General features: G+C 44.5%; 1 protein-coding gene across 1 annotated transcript in view; it reads right to left on the bottom strand.

The window, feature by feature from the left end:
* Window positions 1-19,444, bottom strand: part of daglb (diacylglycerol lipase, beta) — a 38,616-nt gene extending 19,172 nt beyond the window's left edge. Inside the window, exons 1-5 of the mRNA XM_028814195.2 lie at window positions 18,677-19,444; window positions 9,790-9,941; window positions 5,752-5,926; window positions 4,353-4,614; window positions 1,888-2,010 (exon numbers count right to left, since the gene is read on the bottom strand). Coding sequence (XP_028670028.1) covers window positions 1,888-2,010; window positions 4,353-4,614; window positions 5,752-5,926; window positions 9,790-9,941; window positions 18,677-18,771 — 807 coding nt within the window. The 5' untranslated portion in view covers window positions 18,772-19,444. The remainder of the gene's footprint in view (window positions 1-1,887; window positions 2,011-4,352; window positions 4,615-5,751; window positions 5,927-9,789; window positions 9,942-18,676) is intronic.
* Window positions 19,445-19,686: the final 242 nt, after the last annotated feature.

The raw sequence follows: 19,686 nt of genomic DNA, 5'->3' as shown, positions 1-19,686 counted from the left end.
TACCTTCTTGTTCAAAAATGATCCCAGGCTAAACTTGTCCTGTGCAAATCGACATGTCAATTGAGCGACTTGGACGTGAATAAAATTACAGAGGTCTTCTGGTAAGAACTACTTTACCAAATGCCTGAAGTGAAGAAGAAGAAGAAACAAAAGACGACAAACTGCTGGTACTGCGTGTGCTGAATAAAGGGGGGGGTTGGGGTATCTCCTCAGAAGAGTGAAGGTGTGCCGTCATCCACAATTTATTACGAAAAGCAAGTTGGGGGACAGGTGTGTCCCTGCTGTTGGTGTGAATGGACATGTTGTTGTACATTTGTGTTGCTAATGTGATCCGAACTGACCGTGTGCATACATTATCAGCTGGCATCCATAAGGCAAGAACGAGTGCCGGCCCACTTCCAGCAGCGACTTACCTCGTGGTGTAAAACTAATCGTGTCTGAATCAGGCTTTAATAGTGGGACTAGAATTTAGGGCCTAAAGGCCGATTTATACTTCTGCATCAAGCTACGCTCTGGTCTGACACACACCTCCTCAAAAATGTGACTACGCGACGGGTAAACATGAACTCTACAACTCTGATTGGCTGGTTTAGTAACTACACGTTTCCTGAATTGCACTTCTGTTCATCGATTTCGACGTAAACATGGAGCAGATCAAGAAATGTCGTAGAAGTTACAAAACATATATATGTATATACTGCTCAAAAAAATTAAAGGAACACTTTTTAATCCAAGTATAACATCAAGTCAATGAAACTTGTGGGCTATTGATCTGCTCAGGAAGTAGCACAGGGGCTTGTTCATCAGTTTCAGCTGCTTTGGTGCACTAGAGGGGGAACAATGAGAAGACCCCCAAAACAGGAATGAAGGGTTTAACAGGTGGAGGGCGGCCACTGACATTTTTCCCTCCTCATCTGTTTTGTCACTCGTTTTGCACTGGGCTGCGGTCAGTGTCACTACTGGTAGCATGAGGCGATACCTGGACCCTACAGAGCTGGCACAGGTAGTCCAACTTCTCCAGGATGGCACATCAATACGTGCCACTGCCAGAAGGTACATGGAGGAGATTCCAGGAGATGGGCAGTTACTTTAGGAGAGCTGCACAGGGCCCCACGTAGAAGGTCCTTAACCCAGCAGCAGGACCCACCGTTTTCCACTCCTTTGGGCAAAGAGGAACAAGATGAGCACTGGCAGAGCCTACAAAATGACCCCCAGCAGGCAGGCAGGTCACTGGTGTGAATATGTCTGACCAAACAATCAGAAACAGACTTCATGAGGGTGGCCTGAGGGCCCAACGTCCTCTAGTGGGCACCGTGGAGCTTGATTGGCATTTGCCATAGAATACCAGAATTGACAGCTCCATCACTGGCACCCTGTGCTTTTCACAGATGAGAGCAGGTTCACCCCAAGCACATGTGACAGACGTGAAAGGGTCTGGAGAAGCCATGGAGGATGTTATGCTGCCTGTAACATTGTTCAGAATGACCAGTTTGGTGGTGGGTCAGTGATGGTCTGGGGAGGGGGCATATCCATGGTGGGATGCACAGACCTTTACAGGTTAGACAATGGTACCTTGACTGCCATTAGGTATCGGGATGAAATCCTTGGACCCATTGTCAGACTCTATGCTGGTGCAGTGGGTCCTGGTTTACTCCTGGTGCACGACAATGCCCGGCCTCATGTGGCAAGAGTATGCAGGCAGTTCATGAAGGACGATGGAATTGATACCATTGACTGCCCCCCACACTCACCTGACCTCAATCCAATACAGCACCTCTGGGTGAGACATTATGTTTCAGTCCATCCGATGCCACCAGGTTCTAGTCCTTGCAGTCAACTATCAGCCATGACAGTTTGAAATTCTTTCCCTTTGGCCCAAGCGCTTACCGGGTAGCTGAGAGGAGTGCTGGACACCACCTCGTCCAGATCTCGGCACTGTTCCATCTTGTCTTGCTCCTGATGAATCAGAGAGAGGCCGGCAGCGATGTCACTGGCCACCAGGTCGGTATCCTGCACAGACATAACATGGACACATACAGTGAGTGGGTGAGATGGAAAGGCACTAGCTCACTCCCAAGTACTGTTGGATTGGTACTAAAATTTCAACTTGGGTATCGATATCAGTTTTCAGACTTTAGTACCCTTACCAAAACGGCACTGAAGCAAACAACAGATAACTCCCCACCTCATCGCACAAACGTGCGCCTCCCTGCCTTGCTAAAAAGCTATGTCTTTACTTTGAATTCTCCAGTGCGTTGCAATTGGCTGTCGCCTGAAGTGGTCTCCAGCACATTGGGGATGGAGATGGGTTTGTCCACAGAGTACGAAACGCGTCTGGGACAGGATGGTTAAAGACTAGTTTATACTTGATGCACTCACGTTGGGTGCGAGGGCCTTGTGGCAAAAACGACATCAGATATGGAGATGCGCCAGTGCTGGGTTTTCACTGCGTGTTTGTGTCCTCTGTACAAACATTATTTTATAAATGTTCTTTTCTTTCTACTCGCATGCACAGTGGACACAGATTTAGCACAGGGGCTCATCATTTAGAACTGCTAGGCAAAGCATAAGACAAGACAAGATAGGGACAACTGCGAAATGGGCAGTCAGACTGATGACCACTGTATACTATTTCTGTGTGTCAAACTCACAAAACTGTATCCTCTTTGCCTTGTTTGGAATGGCATCATTCACCGAAGTGGGGGCCTGCACAAGAAGAAAGAGCATAAAGCCTTGGAACTTTGCCCGGCACACCTTTGAAGCCGACAGACAGATGGGAGATAACGTCATCCAATCCTGAAAATCTTTCCAACGCAGCGACAAAAATGGCAGACTCTACACATCGGGCCCCCACTCCTGAATTGGGTTCTTGTCATGGCTTTCTTCATCTGTTATGCAGCGTAAGCTGTCATTAAAGAAAGTGAAGTTATTTCTCCTATGTGACTTCTTACCACCGTATCACTAAGGGAGGGGTATCGCCTTTTAATATTATATCTATTGTAGCAGTAGAGGCTTTTATCGACCTCTTGAACCCTCAGGTACCATGCCAAACACCAGGTAAAAGTCCAAGACTCTTTATTTTTATAATAATACAGAGCACAAAGCACCCTCCACTCCACACTACTCATATAACCAATAAACCAAATACAAATACCAATCCTCCTCTTCCAGACACTTTGCCACCCTACCTCCCAGCTCAGCTCAGTGTCGGGGCTTTCCCAGAGTCCTTTTATACCCCCTGACCCGGAGGCGTTCCTGCCCAACAGTCTACAAGTCCTTATTACTTCCGGGTCAGGGTAAAGGTCCTTTTCTTCAACCTGGAAGTACGTCATTTCTCCTGTTCATGTGACCAGGATGTACTTCCAGGTTATAGGGCACTAACAGTCCGACATCCTCCCTAGAGCGACTCCTGGTGGCCCCCATGGTATCCAGCAGGGCTGTGTATACAAACTACAAAGTCCATGAGGCCCTGCTGGAATTCGGGGAACTTCCATGTTGTCGGGAGAGCTCCACCTGGCGGCCTGGGGGTGAGGGCCGGAATATTTAGCCGGCCATCCACCACACTATATAGATTCGGGTTATGTAACACGCCGCAATCACAAAAGAACTCATTCCAACAAAGGAATGAAAGCCCCCTTCTGGATATAGCTTGCTCATGGAATTTGTTTTACCTAATTACTCAGTGATGTGGAGGAGAGGCTAGTTACGTAGGTGCTAGAGTAACGAAAGAAGGGCTGAATATGACACAACAGGTCATCAAAGCCTAAGACAGACATGCAAAAATATGTAAGTGCATCTGTTCATCATGTAGGTCACCTACTCACGTGAATATTATATTCGTACCACATTTACTGGTTGTTGACGCTCCACCTTCTTCAAATGTCATTAATAATAAGCACAACTCTCCTTCCATCAGCAGAGTCTCACTTCCTCTGCTGTGACATTGTTAGGTATGCGACACTGTCACCTACTGACTACAAGAATTTCAATGCGCTGATCAAAACACAACAAGCACGAATGTATTTTGGTCGCTGACCACGTGCACGCTTTGCGTTGCAGCCTGCACACTGGCGTCTACCCAACTAAAGTTACAAATGGCGGCGCTATTTCCTTGTGCTTTGTGGGTATTTGAGGAGTTCTGAACCGTCACTCTAAAGAGAAGTTTGCTACTAAATGGTTCCAGAGGCCTCGACTTCTCTGACTGAGGGGAAGGAAACGGCTTTCAACAATGCAGAGGTGACAGTATATATATAAAAATATATTTATTAAATCAACACAATAGGTTATATATAAAAAAAAAAGCTTTTTTTTTTTTATGAAGTAGATATTCAAGATCACCCTTAGATGCCCACCGAAAAGAAGTCGCTGAAAAGCTGACCGATGTTGGAGAAGGCAGCCCGGTGGTCGTCGTCTTTCATGATGCAGCAGCACAGGAGCCGGATGCGGTTCTCCCAGACACGGGCTGCCAGCGAGCGGGCCGTGTACAGCAGCTGGGCCGAGTCGCTGCTCTCCAGGTTGTGATCCTCAGAGACGCTGAAGTATGCTGGCCTCTTCCGGCCCAGTGGGTCAAAGACAATCATGATGGTGACTGCCGTTAAGAAGAGGACGATCCAGCTGCAAAAGCACAAGACTTGATTAAACTTGATGAACTCTTTCAAGGCGGATGTCGACATAACACGACATACAGGAGTGTCTTCACGCAGCTGCCGGCTGCCACATGAACGTGTTCAGCACTACGGTCAGCTGATGCTGGTACATCACTTTCATTTTTGATGTCCAGATCACTTGCATCAAAATCAAAGTTGGATAAGTCGGAGTCCAATTCAGCAATTATATGCAAAACATTGTCCATGAAGGATTTTGCTTTGCGCATTCGCTTCGCTCTCTCACCAGAACTGCCTTTAGCTCTGATGGCCAGTGCCTGCGTGAAGACCTCTCTGGCAGCCGCTCTGCCGTGTGTTCCTGCCAGCTAGGACCTCGCAAGTAGCGATGTGAGAACCCCGCTGCATTTGCGTGGCCTGGAGTTTGGTGGAAACACAAAAATGATCAGGAAATGCACTCAAGTCAAAGGGGAAGGAGAAACTGGACTAGATTTAAGTGGAGGTATAATAGTACAATGGTCTTTTAAGTGTTCCTAAGGGTTAGGGACGAGTCTGGCAACTATGCTGGGTGAAAATGTGATCAGAGCTGTGAGGCAGCTGTGCCGCCGTGCCTCTCAGAAATAAAAGGCCGAATTGAAACATCCACCTCCAAACTTCTGCATACACTGGCAACAGCGGCAGGTCACAGGTAGCAGCTAAGCGGACTGCTGCATTCATTTCAGTGATCTGTGATCTTGTCGAGAGAACCTGTTTATGGATTTGTATGCAGAAAGATTCTTTAATACATCCCAAGAATAAAATTATTACTAGTGATGATGTCACTGTTGTGTCTTTGAGGCAGCACTGTAACCTAACAGACTTCCACAATTCAATTCCCATCACTGCATTCAATGCGTCACTCTGGCCTGTTTATTTGATACGTTTTGCACTCACACACATAATCTGTTTATGAAATATTTTTATGTGACATTTTTTTCCTTGTTATTAACATTGCTTTCTTTTCCTTTTTATTAAGCACTCTTGCTTTTTGTTTTCACGTAGAGTTATACTCTGCCAAATGGAATGGAAGGTGTCACTTTTAAATAGATGGGTGCTGCCCTTCCGTTTCCAAATCTGCACTCCAGCTGCCCCGGTCACAAAGGTCACTCACCTGGCTATTACTGCTCCGATCACGGCTCTGACGACGGACACCTCACAGCCCAGGCTGGTGTCAGACACCCAAACGGCACCCAGGCAGGCCCAGACCAGCTCTGGGATGTACAGGATGGCCCGGATGTAAATAAGAGTTGGGATAGACCTCCGCGGGCCAGGGTTTGTGATTGTACCTGGAAGAACAAGAGGAAATGTGTCTCTTTGTGAAAGTAAAACTAGTTATAAACTTAGACCACGGAGTGTTCAGAACTTAAAAAAAAAAAAAAATCTTCGTTATACATGTTTAATTATGCCATCCATTCAGGGTTGCACCCATCCCAGCAATCACTGTGTGCAAGGCAGGAGCAAATCTCGAACGGGACGCCAGCACATCGCAGGGTGAATACGAGCAACAGGTACACTAGTAGGGTCAATATGGCATAACAAAACCCCACATCCTACATGACTTTGAAAGGAAACTGAAGCACGCCGAGTAAACCCACCAGAAAAACATGCAAATTCAAGGCAGGGAACACCCAGGACCCTCATGCTGCGACGCAGCAGTGCACCCTCCATGCCACCGTGCCCCCACATGATTAATACATGCTTTAATGCATTTCATCATGAAAATGATATCAAGTATTTATCTTAGCATTCTAAATGCTCAGGGAGCACGAATATCATGAAATTAATGTGTTCTGTGTGGTGATCGCTGCCTGCACCTCCTCTTAGTGCAAGAGGAAGTCAGTTTAAGAAGCACGTAGCGATTAACATGGCTCAGGGAACACTTAACACATAAGCATAACTTATGATGGGGCTTGAGAAAATCTAGTAAATTAAATATTCATTTTAAAATGAAGTTTAGTTTACGATGTTCTACTTTAATGACAAATTACGAGAATAAAGTCAACATGTTGACTTTATTCTCGTCATAAGCGTCGAGATTAAAGCGGAAATGTCGATAATAAACTCAACATGTCATCACGCTATTACACAGTACCCAGGCACATTACACAGTTTTGAAAAAAAATAAATAAAACAAGTACAACTATGGCTTGCAGTATTATCCAGTAATATAGAAACAGTATTTACACATTTGAACATAATGGTCCACATCCGACCTTTTAAAACCAAAGTATCTCCAGACAACAGACACGGCTCCTTCTTTCGGCAAAAGTTCTTCTGCGTCATCACGTTCAACTTTATCATCTGCTACAGCTTCAGCTTCTCTGTCCATTTTCACCGTTCAATACCTCCACTAATGCATGTACTCCATTGCATGCGTATTTAGCGGTGCAGCAGTGAAAAAGGTCCCCCCCCTTAAACCGTTTCCCGCTGTGCCACGTTCTGAACGTTGTTTAGGCTATTTAAACAGGTGTTGCAGTATAAGAAAAATCCATATCAAAACAAAAATAAAAAACGGTTTTTAGTATGTACCAGTATACCACCCAGCACTAGACAGGAGTATAAAAAAGTAATCAGGAAATTCCACTAGAGCCATAAGCTAGTCACACAATTTAACCCCAACAGATCACTAGACTTTAACCGGTGTCACAGTACACAGCTTCTAATTGGAGGGGGTGCTGACCTTGTCACTGGAGTACATCAGATTACACAACTAGATAGCATAAGGGACGACAAATTAGTCGACTCTGTCATGACTTTCAAGCACTGGTTCACATTTCTAAAGTATAGCAAGCTCGCCCCCTTTTTCTGACAGCCAATAACATGCTGCCTGAATAAACGGTGCCCATGTAAAGGGTTTATGGGTATGGCGAGTTCTGCCACAACCTCTGCGATTTTTTTCTCCATTCTTTGGAATGTAAAAACATGATAAAAATCAGACAAACCAGACTACTCCCTTCTGTTCAAGAGGTCTAAAACTCCAACTTTCATGAAGCCTCATTGCTGCCATCTATGAATTGTACTTCTACTCACTGGCTGTCACCTCTTATTAAACCTGTTTGGTTTTATTGGGGTGAGACGTTGATTGGTTGGAAGAAGTCGCTGGATATGTCAGACTATGCAACTGGCAGTCACATAAGTGTGCTGCGACTGGCCATGACTGACTTAACTAATGTAAATGAAATCTATGATTGAAAATCTCTGAAAAGGTCACGTAGTGTGTCAGGGCATTTAAATGAAATCAAATATGAGGCCTTAATTTGGAGGGGAAAGCTGGATTTGGCTGTCAGGGATTTCACATTGTAAAGGTTTTGCTTTGTCTTCCTAAGGTTTACCTCCAATTGTTCATATATGCCTCTCAGAGTCATGGCCTCTGGTCTGTTACAAAATAACTTGTATTTGTGTGTATTTTATGATTTGCTTTCAGTTTTGAATGATCACTTTCAGGTTTCTTTGTTTTTTTTTTTGTTTTTTTTAATTACTATTCTTGATTTTGTTTACAATTGTTTATTTACGTACAAGTAAGCCCGCGATTCGCTAGCAAATCGGAAATCCTAGAATGGCAATCAGTTTCTGTTCCGTCCGATATGTGGATGGATGACATATCATGGAGGACGGGTGCGTCTGGGCAAATGTCATATAATCCAATAAGCATATCTGTACTAAAGCGGTTTCGTTTTGTGGACACATGAGTCTGTTGCCTTCGCTGACACCGACTGCTTGAACAGGTTGTGTTGTTTGGGGGCCACCTACTGACTCTGGGAAGCCGCTGCGTCTGGCTGTGGGGCGAGCGCCACAGCGCATTATGCACCTCGGTGGGAAGCCGCTGCGTGAAGACATATCATGGAGGGTATATGCGGTGGTGTGGGTGGTCACGTCCGGGCGGCTGTACAACCTGGCGTGCACGCTTTACCTCAGGTGTAGTTCACAGGTCGTAGTCTCGTTTCTGTGTTTTCTTTGGTTTGAGCCGTGACTCCTTTCGCAAGCGCGTTGTAGGCGCGCGTTGCAGTTGCCACAGCGTTTTGGGACGCCGCTGCGTTTGACTCTGGGGCAGGCGCCAAACTGAATGACCGTTATGTGATCTACATTACTGGCACAGTGGATTAGAGCAATTGTAGCTTACAGGTGGCGGGCTCGTTGCAGTGTGGCAGTGCGCGTGACATCCGGTTTACAACCTTCTCGTTTCTGTGTTTTCTGTGCAGTGCAGCAGTGCGCGTGCGCCTCGATGTGCCCAGCGCCCATATCCGGTTTACAACCTTCAGTTAGTAAGATGGATGGCCTCTTATAGCTTACCTATACTCCTCATTCTCTGCGAGAGGAGCCCCAGAGGCAGGACCTCCCTAACTCTTTATGCCAGTGCAGAGGAGACTCAGTCAGGAGTAGAAGACAGTTTAGTTTGTAGAGGAGCGTAAGAGTATTACGGTTTTCATTGGATTTTCTGGTTTTCTTGGTTTATTTTGCTTCTGTTCCTTGCTATCTATTTTGGATTGTGGTTTTGGATTTGTTTGCTACAGGACTGCCTTTAAGGTTATTTTTGTGCATTTTTACTTCTCTTTTGGGCAGTTTGCCGTATAAAATCCTTTATTTATAAAGATTCTTTATTGTGCACAAACTGGGAGTTTACAGTCATCCTCCTTCTTGTGGGGCTTTTGCTTTATTTTGTGACATTTTGTGAGCTGCAAACTGTTGCAAGACTAGCTAGATTTAGGATGAATCTCCTCGGGCACAGCAGACCTTCCTTTATGATACTTTTAGGAGGCCTCACACTCATTTTGTTTTGTTTGGGACCGTGAAGGCCTGCTCCGTATATTGTGCCCAAATTTTGCTCAGATAAGCTTCTGGCTCTCAAAATCCTCATGAAATACAATTACACCATAATAAAAATTTTGTGAAAGTGGTATGTGATACCAAAATCCACCACAGTGGCAGGCTAGGTCTAATTTCAGTGCTGAACATGAAGCTGATTTTGAGAAGCAGAGTAGCATGGTAGACCATAGAACTTTAGGGAGCTTCAAATCTAAGAATTAAGTGGACAGGACCGGTGAGCTTTGTTGGGCAGAATGGCCTGTTCTCGTCTAAATTTTGTTAATGTTCAAAGAAATAAAAGTGATGTCAGGTAAAAGATACATGGATAAAACAACAGGCCTCTCACCTTGCATGCTGACATAAATGATTGCCATAAGCGTGAGGATGATCAGTGCCAAGAGGGACAGAAGGACGATCAGGTAGCTGTGCAGGATCCCACCGCCGATGCAGTCAAACTGCCCCTTGTGCATTGAGTACAGCACAAGGATCACAATCCACCTACAAAAAAAACAAGAACAGCATGGCTATTATATGGCGTTGAACTAAGAGACAAAATAATATTAACTGCTAAGTTTGGAATTTGCCATTTTAATCAATTCAGTCCAATTAAGCCTTACCATTGGCACAGGTTTGTGCAAATGCCGACACAAAATGTCACCTTCTCAAATCTGTGTAATGCAATTCAGGATTATGGGGTGCTAGAGCCTAACTGGGCAGCACTGGGCACAAGGTAAAAACTACCAGTCTGTCACATGGCCTGCTTACACTTACGTAGGGCCAAATAGGAATTCTCAATTCGCCAAATTTGTGTTTAAAAAATTACAGCAAATTGGAAGGTAATAAAGTGTATAGGGTTATTAGTGGGGGAAAAAAAAATGACACACAACTGACTAACGGGCCAGGTATCAATTTATTTTCATTTTGTATGGTACCACGAGCCATTACAAGGTGCTTTATGCAGCAAGTTAAATTACAAAGCTGCTGCAAGGCCACGTGTATTAAAACGGCAATATGAGTCAGAACATGAACGACACACTAATGAAGATTAGGGGCACTTAAACCTCGTGTCGCCTTCACTTAGTTTATCCTGACTATTGTCACAGTGGCAGCATATTCAGCTCGATAGACCAGGCCATGCTAACGTCAGCAACTTCTTAACAGCTCCTCCTGGGCAACTCGCAGACATATCAGGGCCAGCTGACGGATCAAATGTGAATTTCCCCTTGGGATTAATAAAGTATCTATTTATCTAAATTCCTCCAATGTGTCCTGAGTCTTCTCCTGGTGGGCTGTATTGGGTACACCTAATGAGGGAAGTGCCAAGGGGCATCCCAACTACCTTCCCAAACCACCACAATTGGCAGATCCAATATCAAGAACAGTACATGGGGACGTGTGGAGAGAAGCAGAGGAATCAGTTGAACCTCATTAAGCTGTAGGATGCTAGCATCTATTTGATCATCTTGATTGGGTGGGCAGAACTGATTGAGCAGCCCAGTGGAGAGAGTACAAAGAGTGAGGGCTATAAAACCAGACTTGACATTGGAACCACAAAAGTCCAAATAGCTTAGCTGTCTCATGAGTTGCACACAGATAAGCGGCTAGTGGCAGTCAAGAGTGTTTTCTAGAAGGTTCCATATTTGACCAGTGGCCACTGCAGCTAAGCCAGCCGAGATAAAATATGGTCAATGTTCACATGATAAACAAGACAAACATAACATTGTTAAAACCTGCTTAATCCAATTCAGGGTCGGGGCAGAAGAGGCTATAATGGCAGCACTGACCAGGAAACCAACAATGATAGGCACCAGGCCTTCATAGGGCCCACTCATGTCCTTGCAAGGGACCAGCATTTTGGAATGGGTGGTTTGTTATTAATATGGGAGGAAAGACCACCCTTTGTGTGTGTGTTGGGGGGAGTGTATTGGGGGTGTTTGATATATTTGTCTGTGTTTCCTGAGCTTCTGTGAGGTCTTAATTTTCCCATAAGGTATTACCTATTGCGAGTGCTGTCGCAAGCAGACGCTGTCGTTCTTCAAAAACTCCCTCTTAAAAAGTATTTCAATGGGAAAGAAACACACTCTTATATCTCTTTGTGGGATCAGCTGCAGACTTGCATGTCACGTGGGTCTTTGCACATTTAAAAGAGTGAGCTGTGGCCATTCTGAGGTCTCACTCTCCTGTCTCTCTTTTCCCCCAGACTCCCTCTGCTCTGGCCGCTGCTTCTGAACCACTGTACCCCTTGGATGAGAAAGACTTTGTGTTCTTTTGACCAGGAATCGGGGCCAAGGTGTCAAGTTTGAAAACTATTCCTTGTGTGGCCGGATCACTTGTGAAAGAGACTTGTGTTTGTATCTGCCAGAAGAGCAATTATGTTTCTACTCCTTGGGAATCCTACTGTACTCTCCTGTGCAACACCCCACTTCTGGTACCACTTGTCAAGCTTGGGTCACAAACTCGCCTCCTGATCAAAAGAACATAAAGTCTTTCTCATCAAGGGGGTACAGTGGCTCGGAAGCAGCAGCCAGAGCAGAGGGAGTCTGGGGGAAGAGAGAGAGGAAAGTGAGACCTTAGGACGACTTCGGCACAGTCTTTTAAATGTTTGAGGAGCACGTCGCGCAGCAAGCCTGCAGCTGATCCCGCAAAGAGGAGGTGTAAGAGTGTGTTCGTTTCCCATTGAAATGCTGTTTAAAAGGGAGTTTCTGAAGAGCGGCCACATCCACTTGCGACAGCGCTCACACTATCTGTAAAGCAGGACTTTATGGACCTTCAGATATCAACTTGATGCAACTTAGGAGAATCGAGGTGAATAGGATGGACAAGCTTGTTGAGATGAGTGGCTTCTTCTTGGATCAATTGTTTTTATGTTCTAATACTGCTGATAGCCTTGAAAGCATGAAGCTAATTGGTGCCATAATGATGAGGGGTGATCAAGCTGAAAATGAGGAGACTAGTGCTAAGTAAGGACTGCAGCACAAGTAAAACACCAGGGCTTTTCAGAGGTGATGATGTGATTTGACAGGAGGATTACTCATCCATCCATTATCTAACATGTTTAGTCAGCACCCTAATGATGTTAAGTTGCCTAATAAGAATGAAGTGAAATTAAATTAAATTAAAGCAAGGGTGACTAAAATGTCACCAACATCCACAAACATAAATGCACAAATCAGCAGTCTTTGTTTCAGGTTAATGCACAGGTTGGCACTTTATGAAATTAATTTTACGGCCCTGTGTCTGCTCCTTATAAGCAGTTATCACATTTTTATAAAACATTGTTACCTTAAGCAGACCTAAACCAAAATCGTTTAAGGACAATCCAGAATTATATGAACTCAAAAGGAGCCAAACAGAAAAACGTGCCCAAGATGTGACATTAGAACAATCTGGACGAGAACAGGCCATTCAGCCCAACAAAGTTCGCCAGTCCTCTCCACTTATTTCTTCCAAAAAAACATCAAACCCCTAAAGTCTTACTGTCCACCACACTACTCAGTCGCTTATTCCAAGTGTCTATCGTTCTTTGTGTAAAGAAAAACCTTCTAATGTTTGTGTGAAATTTCCCCTTCACAAGTTACAACTGTGTCCCCCATATTTTGAAAATGAGTCCATCAAGAATAACGGTCACAATCCACCGGACTAATACCCTTCATAATTTTAAACACTTCAATCAGGTCTCCTCTTTGTCTCCTTTTGCTTAAACTGTAAAGGCTCAGCTCTTTTAATCTTTCCTCGTAGCCTGTAGCCCTGAATCAGCCTAGTCGCTCTTCTCTGGACCTTCTCTTGTGCTGCTATGTCCTTTTTGTAGCCTGGAGACCAAACCTGCACCCAGTACTCCAGATGAGGCCTAACCAGTGTGTTATAAAACTTGAGCAGAACCTCCTGTGACTTGTACTCCACACATCAAGGCGCTATATAACCCGACATTCCGTTTGCCTTCTTAATGGCTTCTGAACACTGTCGGGAAGTCGATAGCTTAGAGTCCGCTACGACTCCCAAATCCTTCGCATAAGGTGTAGCAGCACAGCGGCACACTCATACTATCTATCAATCTAATTAAGCACTTTCTACACCTAATTATATACCGCCTAGCAGAGTGGTGGCTCTGAGGCTAGGGATCTGTGCCCTCAATCGGAAGGTTCCTGGTTCGAATCCCATAAATACCAGGAGTGACTCCACTCCGTTGGGCCCCTGAGCAAGGCCCTCAACTTGCAATTGCTCCATCCTGGGTATGACATTAATATGCATCCAGCCCTGCAAACAGGTCCTCCAACTTGCAGGGAAAACCTGGGGCTTGGTGGCAGAGTTGGCACTCCAGCCACTGTAAAAAAAAAAAAAAAAAAAAAAAAAAAAAAAACCTCACAGTGTTCAGTGTGGTGCTGAGGTGTCACCCACTGCACTCAGATCTCAAATCGGGTGGTTTGCCGTGTAATCGGCGTATGCTCCCAAACTCTCTCTCTCTTTCCCATTTTTCTGTCTACCCAATCAGTATTGCTTCTTGCTAATGAATTGAAACCCATGCTACCATGTTGCCCAAGTACTGTAAATAAAATAAATGAAAATAATAAAATACACAAAGCAATACAATAAGACTAACAGCCCTGGTACTCACCCTGGATTGTTTTTATTCTGCTTTGCCGTTCATCCCTAACAGGCCACAGGGTGTTGTGGCTACGACCTTAAAGCACAAGACTAGCGGTTTGTTACCTGCCTTGGTTTAGCCACTTAACTTGCTAAGATGCCAACTGTAAAAATGTGTCAGTGGCTGCAATGTTTCCTAACTCACACCAGATAAAGGCTATATAATAATAATAATAATAATAAAACCCCAATGTTATGTGAAGTTACACAACAGAAAGAACTGATAGCCATTATGAACAGAGAGCTCATCCCCTCTCTGACACAACAACATTGAGAACTTTTAGTCAATGAATTTCTTAATTACGAAGAAACTACTGGGGGGGGGGAAGTTCATGACACTAATGGCAATACACCTTCATGGTGCCTCACTGGGACTGCTCTAATATCATTAACCAAGTTAGGAGCTTGTCATTCTTGTGTGTGCTTGAATTGTGTTGTTGTTATAAAATTTCAGTTCTACTTGGGACATATAATGTTCTATAAATCTATCTAACCAGTGTAAACTCCAAGATGGTAGGGTGTGAAAATCTGGCCCCAGCCATCACACCACAGTCAAAAATGCACAGATCTCGACCACTCTAACATTCAGTCATCAAACAATGACTACATGCAGCCTCTGACCACATCTGCAGCATGCTATACTGACTGAGCTGCAGCACCATTCTTGCTTCTTCAGCACGCCAGGCTATTTGCACTACTGAGCAGGCGCACACTCCGGTAGGGGACTTGTGTAGTTGATTTGCTCTCACTGCAGCGTGTCCTCTGGCTGACTGCAATCACATGGCGAATGTCCTCGTCCCATCACAACTGAGGGTGGGTTACAGAGAGGGGGACCCTGTACAAGGTGCCCACAGTGCACCTAATCTCCATCCCTTCCCTTCATTTCTAGAAGGTCCATGATGTGATAAATTCACTGTATACTTACAGTGCATCCGGAAAGTATTCACAGCACATCACTTTGTCCACATTTTGTTATGTTACAGCCTTATTCCAAAATGGATTAAATTTATTTTTTTTCCTCATAATTCTGCACACAACACCCCATAATGACAACGTGAAAAAAGTTTACTTGAGGTTTTTGCAAATTTATTAAAAATAAAAAAATTGAGAAATCCCATGTCCATAAGTATTCACAGCCTTTGCTCAATACTTTGTCGATGCACCTTTGGCAGCAATTCCAGCCTCAAGTCTTTTTGAATATGATGCCACAAGCTTGGCACACCTATCCTTGGCCAGTTTCGCCCATTCCTCTTTGCAGCACCTCTCAAGCTCCATCAGGTTGGATGGGAAGCGTCGGTGCACAGCCATTTTAAGATCTCCAGAGATGTTCAATCAGATTCAAGTCTGGGCTCTGGCTGGGCCACTCAAGGACATTCACAGAGTTGTCCTGAAGCCACTCCTTTGATATCTTGGCTGTGTACTTAGGGTCGTTGTCCTGCTGAAAGATGAACTGTCGCCCCAGTCTGACGTCAAGAGCGCTCTGGAGCAGGTTTTCATCCAGGATGTCTCTGTACATTGCTGCAGTCATCTTTCCCTTTATCCTGACTAGTCTCCCAGTCCCTGCCGCTGAAAAACACCCCCACAGCATGATGCTGCCACCACCATGCTTCACTGTAGGGATGGTATTGTCCTGGTGATGAGCGGTGCCTGGTTTCCTCCAAACGTGACGCCAGGCATTCACACCAAAGAGTTCAATCTTTGTCTCATCAGACCACAGAATTTTCTTTCTCATGGTCCAAGAGTCCTTCAGGTGCCTTTTGGCAAACTCCAGGTGGGCTGCCATGTGCCTTTTACTAAGGAGTGGCTTCCGTCTGGCCACTCTACCATACAGGCCTAATTGGTGGATTGCTGCAGAGATGGTTGTCCTTCTGGAAGGTTCTCCTCCCTCCACAGAGGACCTCTGGAGCTCTGACAGAGTGACCATGGGGTTCTTGGTCACCTCCCTGACTAAGGCCTTTCTCCCCCGATCGCTCAGTTTAGATGGCCGGCCAGCTCTAGGAAGAGTCCTGGTGGTTTCGAACTTCTTCCACTTACGGATGATGGAGGCCACTTTGCTCATTGGGACCTTCAACGCAGCAGAAATGTTTCTGTAACCTTCCCCAGATTTGTGCCTCGAGACAATCCTGTCTCGGAGGTCTACAGACAATTCCTTTGACTTCATGCTTGGTTTGTGCTCTGACATGAACTGTCAACTGTGGGACCTTATATAGACAGGTGTGTGTCTTTCCAAATCATGTCCAGTCAACTGAATTTACCACAGGTGGACTCCAATGAAGCTGCAGAAACATCTCAAGGATGATCAAGGGAAACAGGAGGCACCTGAGCTCAATTTTGAGCTTCATGACAAAGGCTGTGAATACTTATGTACATGTGCTTTCTCAGTTTTTTTTATTTTTAATAAATTTGCAAAAACCTCAAGTAAACTTTTTTCACGTTGTCATTATGGGGTGTTGTGTGTAGAATTCTGAGGAAAAAAATGAATTTAATCCATTTTGGAATAAGGCTGTAACATAACAAAATGTGGAAAAAGTGATGAAGCGCTGGGAATACTTTCTGGATGCACTGTATATTAGAATTCTAGATAGATAAACAGATAGATATAAAAGGCACTATATACAAGAAAGACAGACACACGTGAAAGGTGCTATATGATAGACAAGTGTGAAAGGTGCTATATAAGTGACAGACAGATGGACAGGTTTGAAAGGTGTGAATAAGAGAAGGACAAAGATATGAAAGGTGTTATAAGAGGCAGACATACACTGAAGATATACAGTCATGGCCGAAATTATCGGCACACCTGGAATTTTCCCAGAAAATGCACCATTTCTCCCCGAAAATTGTTACAGTTACAAATGTTTTGGTATACATGTTTATTTCCTTTATGTGCACTGGAACAACACAAAAAAAGGAAAAAAAGCCAAATCTGACATCATTTCAAACAAAACTCAAAAACCGGGATGGACAAAATTATTGGCACCTTCTCAAAATTGTGGGTAAATCGTTTTATTTCAAGCATATGATGCTCGTTTGAACTCACCTGTGGCAAGAAACAGGTCATGATTGTATAAAGAGATGTAAAAGGTGCTATATAAACGAGACATGTGAAAGGCTCTAGATAGACAGACAACACATGAACAGTTCTACATAAGAAACAGGGAGATAGGTAAATAAACAGGTGTAAAAGGTGCTATGTAAAAGAGACAGATAGGCTTGAAGGGTGCTAGACATGACATGACACTGATGGGTGTGAAAGGTGCTATATGAAACACAGGCAAGTAAGTGTCAAAGATTTTATAGAAGAGATAGATGAGAAAAGTGAGACAGACAGACAGGTGTGAAAGGTGCTATATGACAAATAGATATGAACGGTGCTATATAAGAGAAACAAATATATAGGTGTAAAATGTACAATATAAAATCTGTATAAATTGATACATGTGAAAGGTGATACAGAGGACAGACAGACAAAGGTGTGAAAGGTGCTATATAAGACTTAGATATGAAAGGTGCTTTATGATAGACATACAGATGGGTGTGAACGGTGCTATATAAGAGATGAACAAACAGACAAATGTGAAAGGTGCTACATAGGAGAGACAGATGGATAGGCATGAAAGGTGCTACATAAGAGACGGATAAATAGATGTGATATGTTCTGTGTAACAGACAGACATTTGTGAAAGGTGCTATATGACAGAGTTATGAAATTTGCTATATAAAAGACACTGTATAACAGGTGTAAAATTTCCCCTTGGGATTAATAAAATATCTATCTATCTAAAAAGTGCAGATATTTTATACGCACTTGCACTTATGAGTCCAGTATGCTCTACAATGAGTTCCAAAAATGAAATGTGCAATGCAAAAGAAACATCATCCATTCGTCCACGCTATACTAGTACACATACACAGGATCTCCAAGAGTCTCTACAATAGCAGAGCAAACTTTCTTTTTCTGCTTTAGTTTGGAAGCACTGGTCTGGAAGCACATCGGGGTCATCAGGTAAAGGTAACCTTTACTTGTACTTGGGAGTGTTTTTTTGGTTCCTGACAATGTAAAGTGTTGACATTTCTACAGAGGCCAGCTCCCATGGTGCATGATACACAAAAAGAACTGGAAGAATGCCTTCAGTTAAGTCAGGCGGCAGTCCTTTTCATTAAGGAAGAAACCCCCCAATAAAAGGGTTTGGGGGTGTCTGACGTCACTTCACTAAAGGCAGCCCAGATCAACCAGCACACCTAGTAGGTCGCTGCCCTTTACGTCTATCACTTATGCCCCCCATCAGCCAGCCCCTGAACACATTCGCTCTTTCTTTCACTGCTGTGAATTTTCTTCTGCTTAAATTAAGTACTGTAAAGACGCATTAACGTCTAATTTCTACCTTTGAAAAGAATTATCAATGACAAAGTCGCCACAACTGACACGCCCAGTGTGAACAACTGAACAGCTCATACGCCGTCAGCTGGGTGGTCTTTCGGGGCACCGCGGATGGCCGCGCCCGCCAAGCTATCAAATAATTCAAAAATCCAGCGAGTAATTTAAAGCAGCACTCGAGCGTCAAGGTTTAAAATGCGATGTCGGGGCCTACCATATTGTCCTGCCGAACAGCTCAAAAGCTCCAGGAAATACCAGGTCATCGCTGGCAATTCCCCAACGCCTGCCGAACACGACCAGACCCGGCATGTCCGCTGGAGGTGGCCGCGCTTCTCGCTCTCTCAGCAGTCACTTAAGTCACTCGAGTCCGAAGCTTATCACGCCAACCAGGCCGCACTTCGATTAAAGTTCTTCACCGCCGCAACGGGCGGCTCATCAGACCGCGACTGGCAGCCCTCGCTTCACTTCCACCTACTCGGTCTCTCTCTCTGTTTTCCTGTCGCCTCAATGGCGTCTTTCTCCTTCTTGTTTCACAATAACCAACTCGAAGTGTTGTGTCACTGCGATGAAGAACAGAACTGATGGAAAACACCACAGTCTGTCGAGCGCTTCCAAAGATCCACCCAACCGAAAGCCGTCAGACGAGGTATCACGCAGGTCTGAAAATATTAGCTGTTTTCCTGAACTTTTCCTCCACCCAAGAAGCGTCTCCAAGCAGATACAACACTGCAGTAAACAGCCGCCAAACCTCGGATTTGTGGCGTGCAGCGATAGAATGGCTCCCCGAACGGCGGGGAGCTGCGAGTTCAATGGTTCCGGCTTGACAATTTATTATTATTGTTGTTGTTACAATGTAACCGATTATTATGAATATTTTTATAATATTTGGCTAAACCTTTTAAGCAGTGTGACATTGCAAGTGTTGATAAGAGACGGGTCAGGGTGGGTACGGAGAGCCTCGTGCTTTAAGCTCGTATGCAGCCTGTGAGGGATGAACAGCAAGTCAGAACAACCAATCAAAGGCGAACGGCAGGGCCGCGTAGCTGATTGCGTCACTGGCTTTCTATTCGATTGTTGGATTTCTTTGTGATTTCATTTAATGCGCTCGGTGAGCATCGGAGCACAGCGCCTCACAGCGCTTGGGTTCAATGCTGGATCCGTTCGCAAGAGGAAGAGGTAATACTGACTGGGGAGACAGATCGACATGAAAGGCACTATATGATA

Source organism: Erpetoichthys calabaricus, chromosome 11 (genome assembly GCF_900747795.2).
Source record: "Erpetoichthys calabaricus chromosome 11, fErpCal1.3, whole genome shotgun sequence".
Taxonomy (NCBI): Eukaryota; Metazoa; Chordata; class Cladistia; order Polypteriformes; family Polypteridae; genus Erpetoichthys; species Erpetoichthys calabaricus.
Note: the sequence above shows the minus strand (reverse complement) of the source record. Positions and strands in the feature narration are given on the sequence as shown.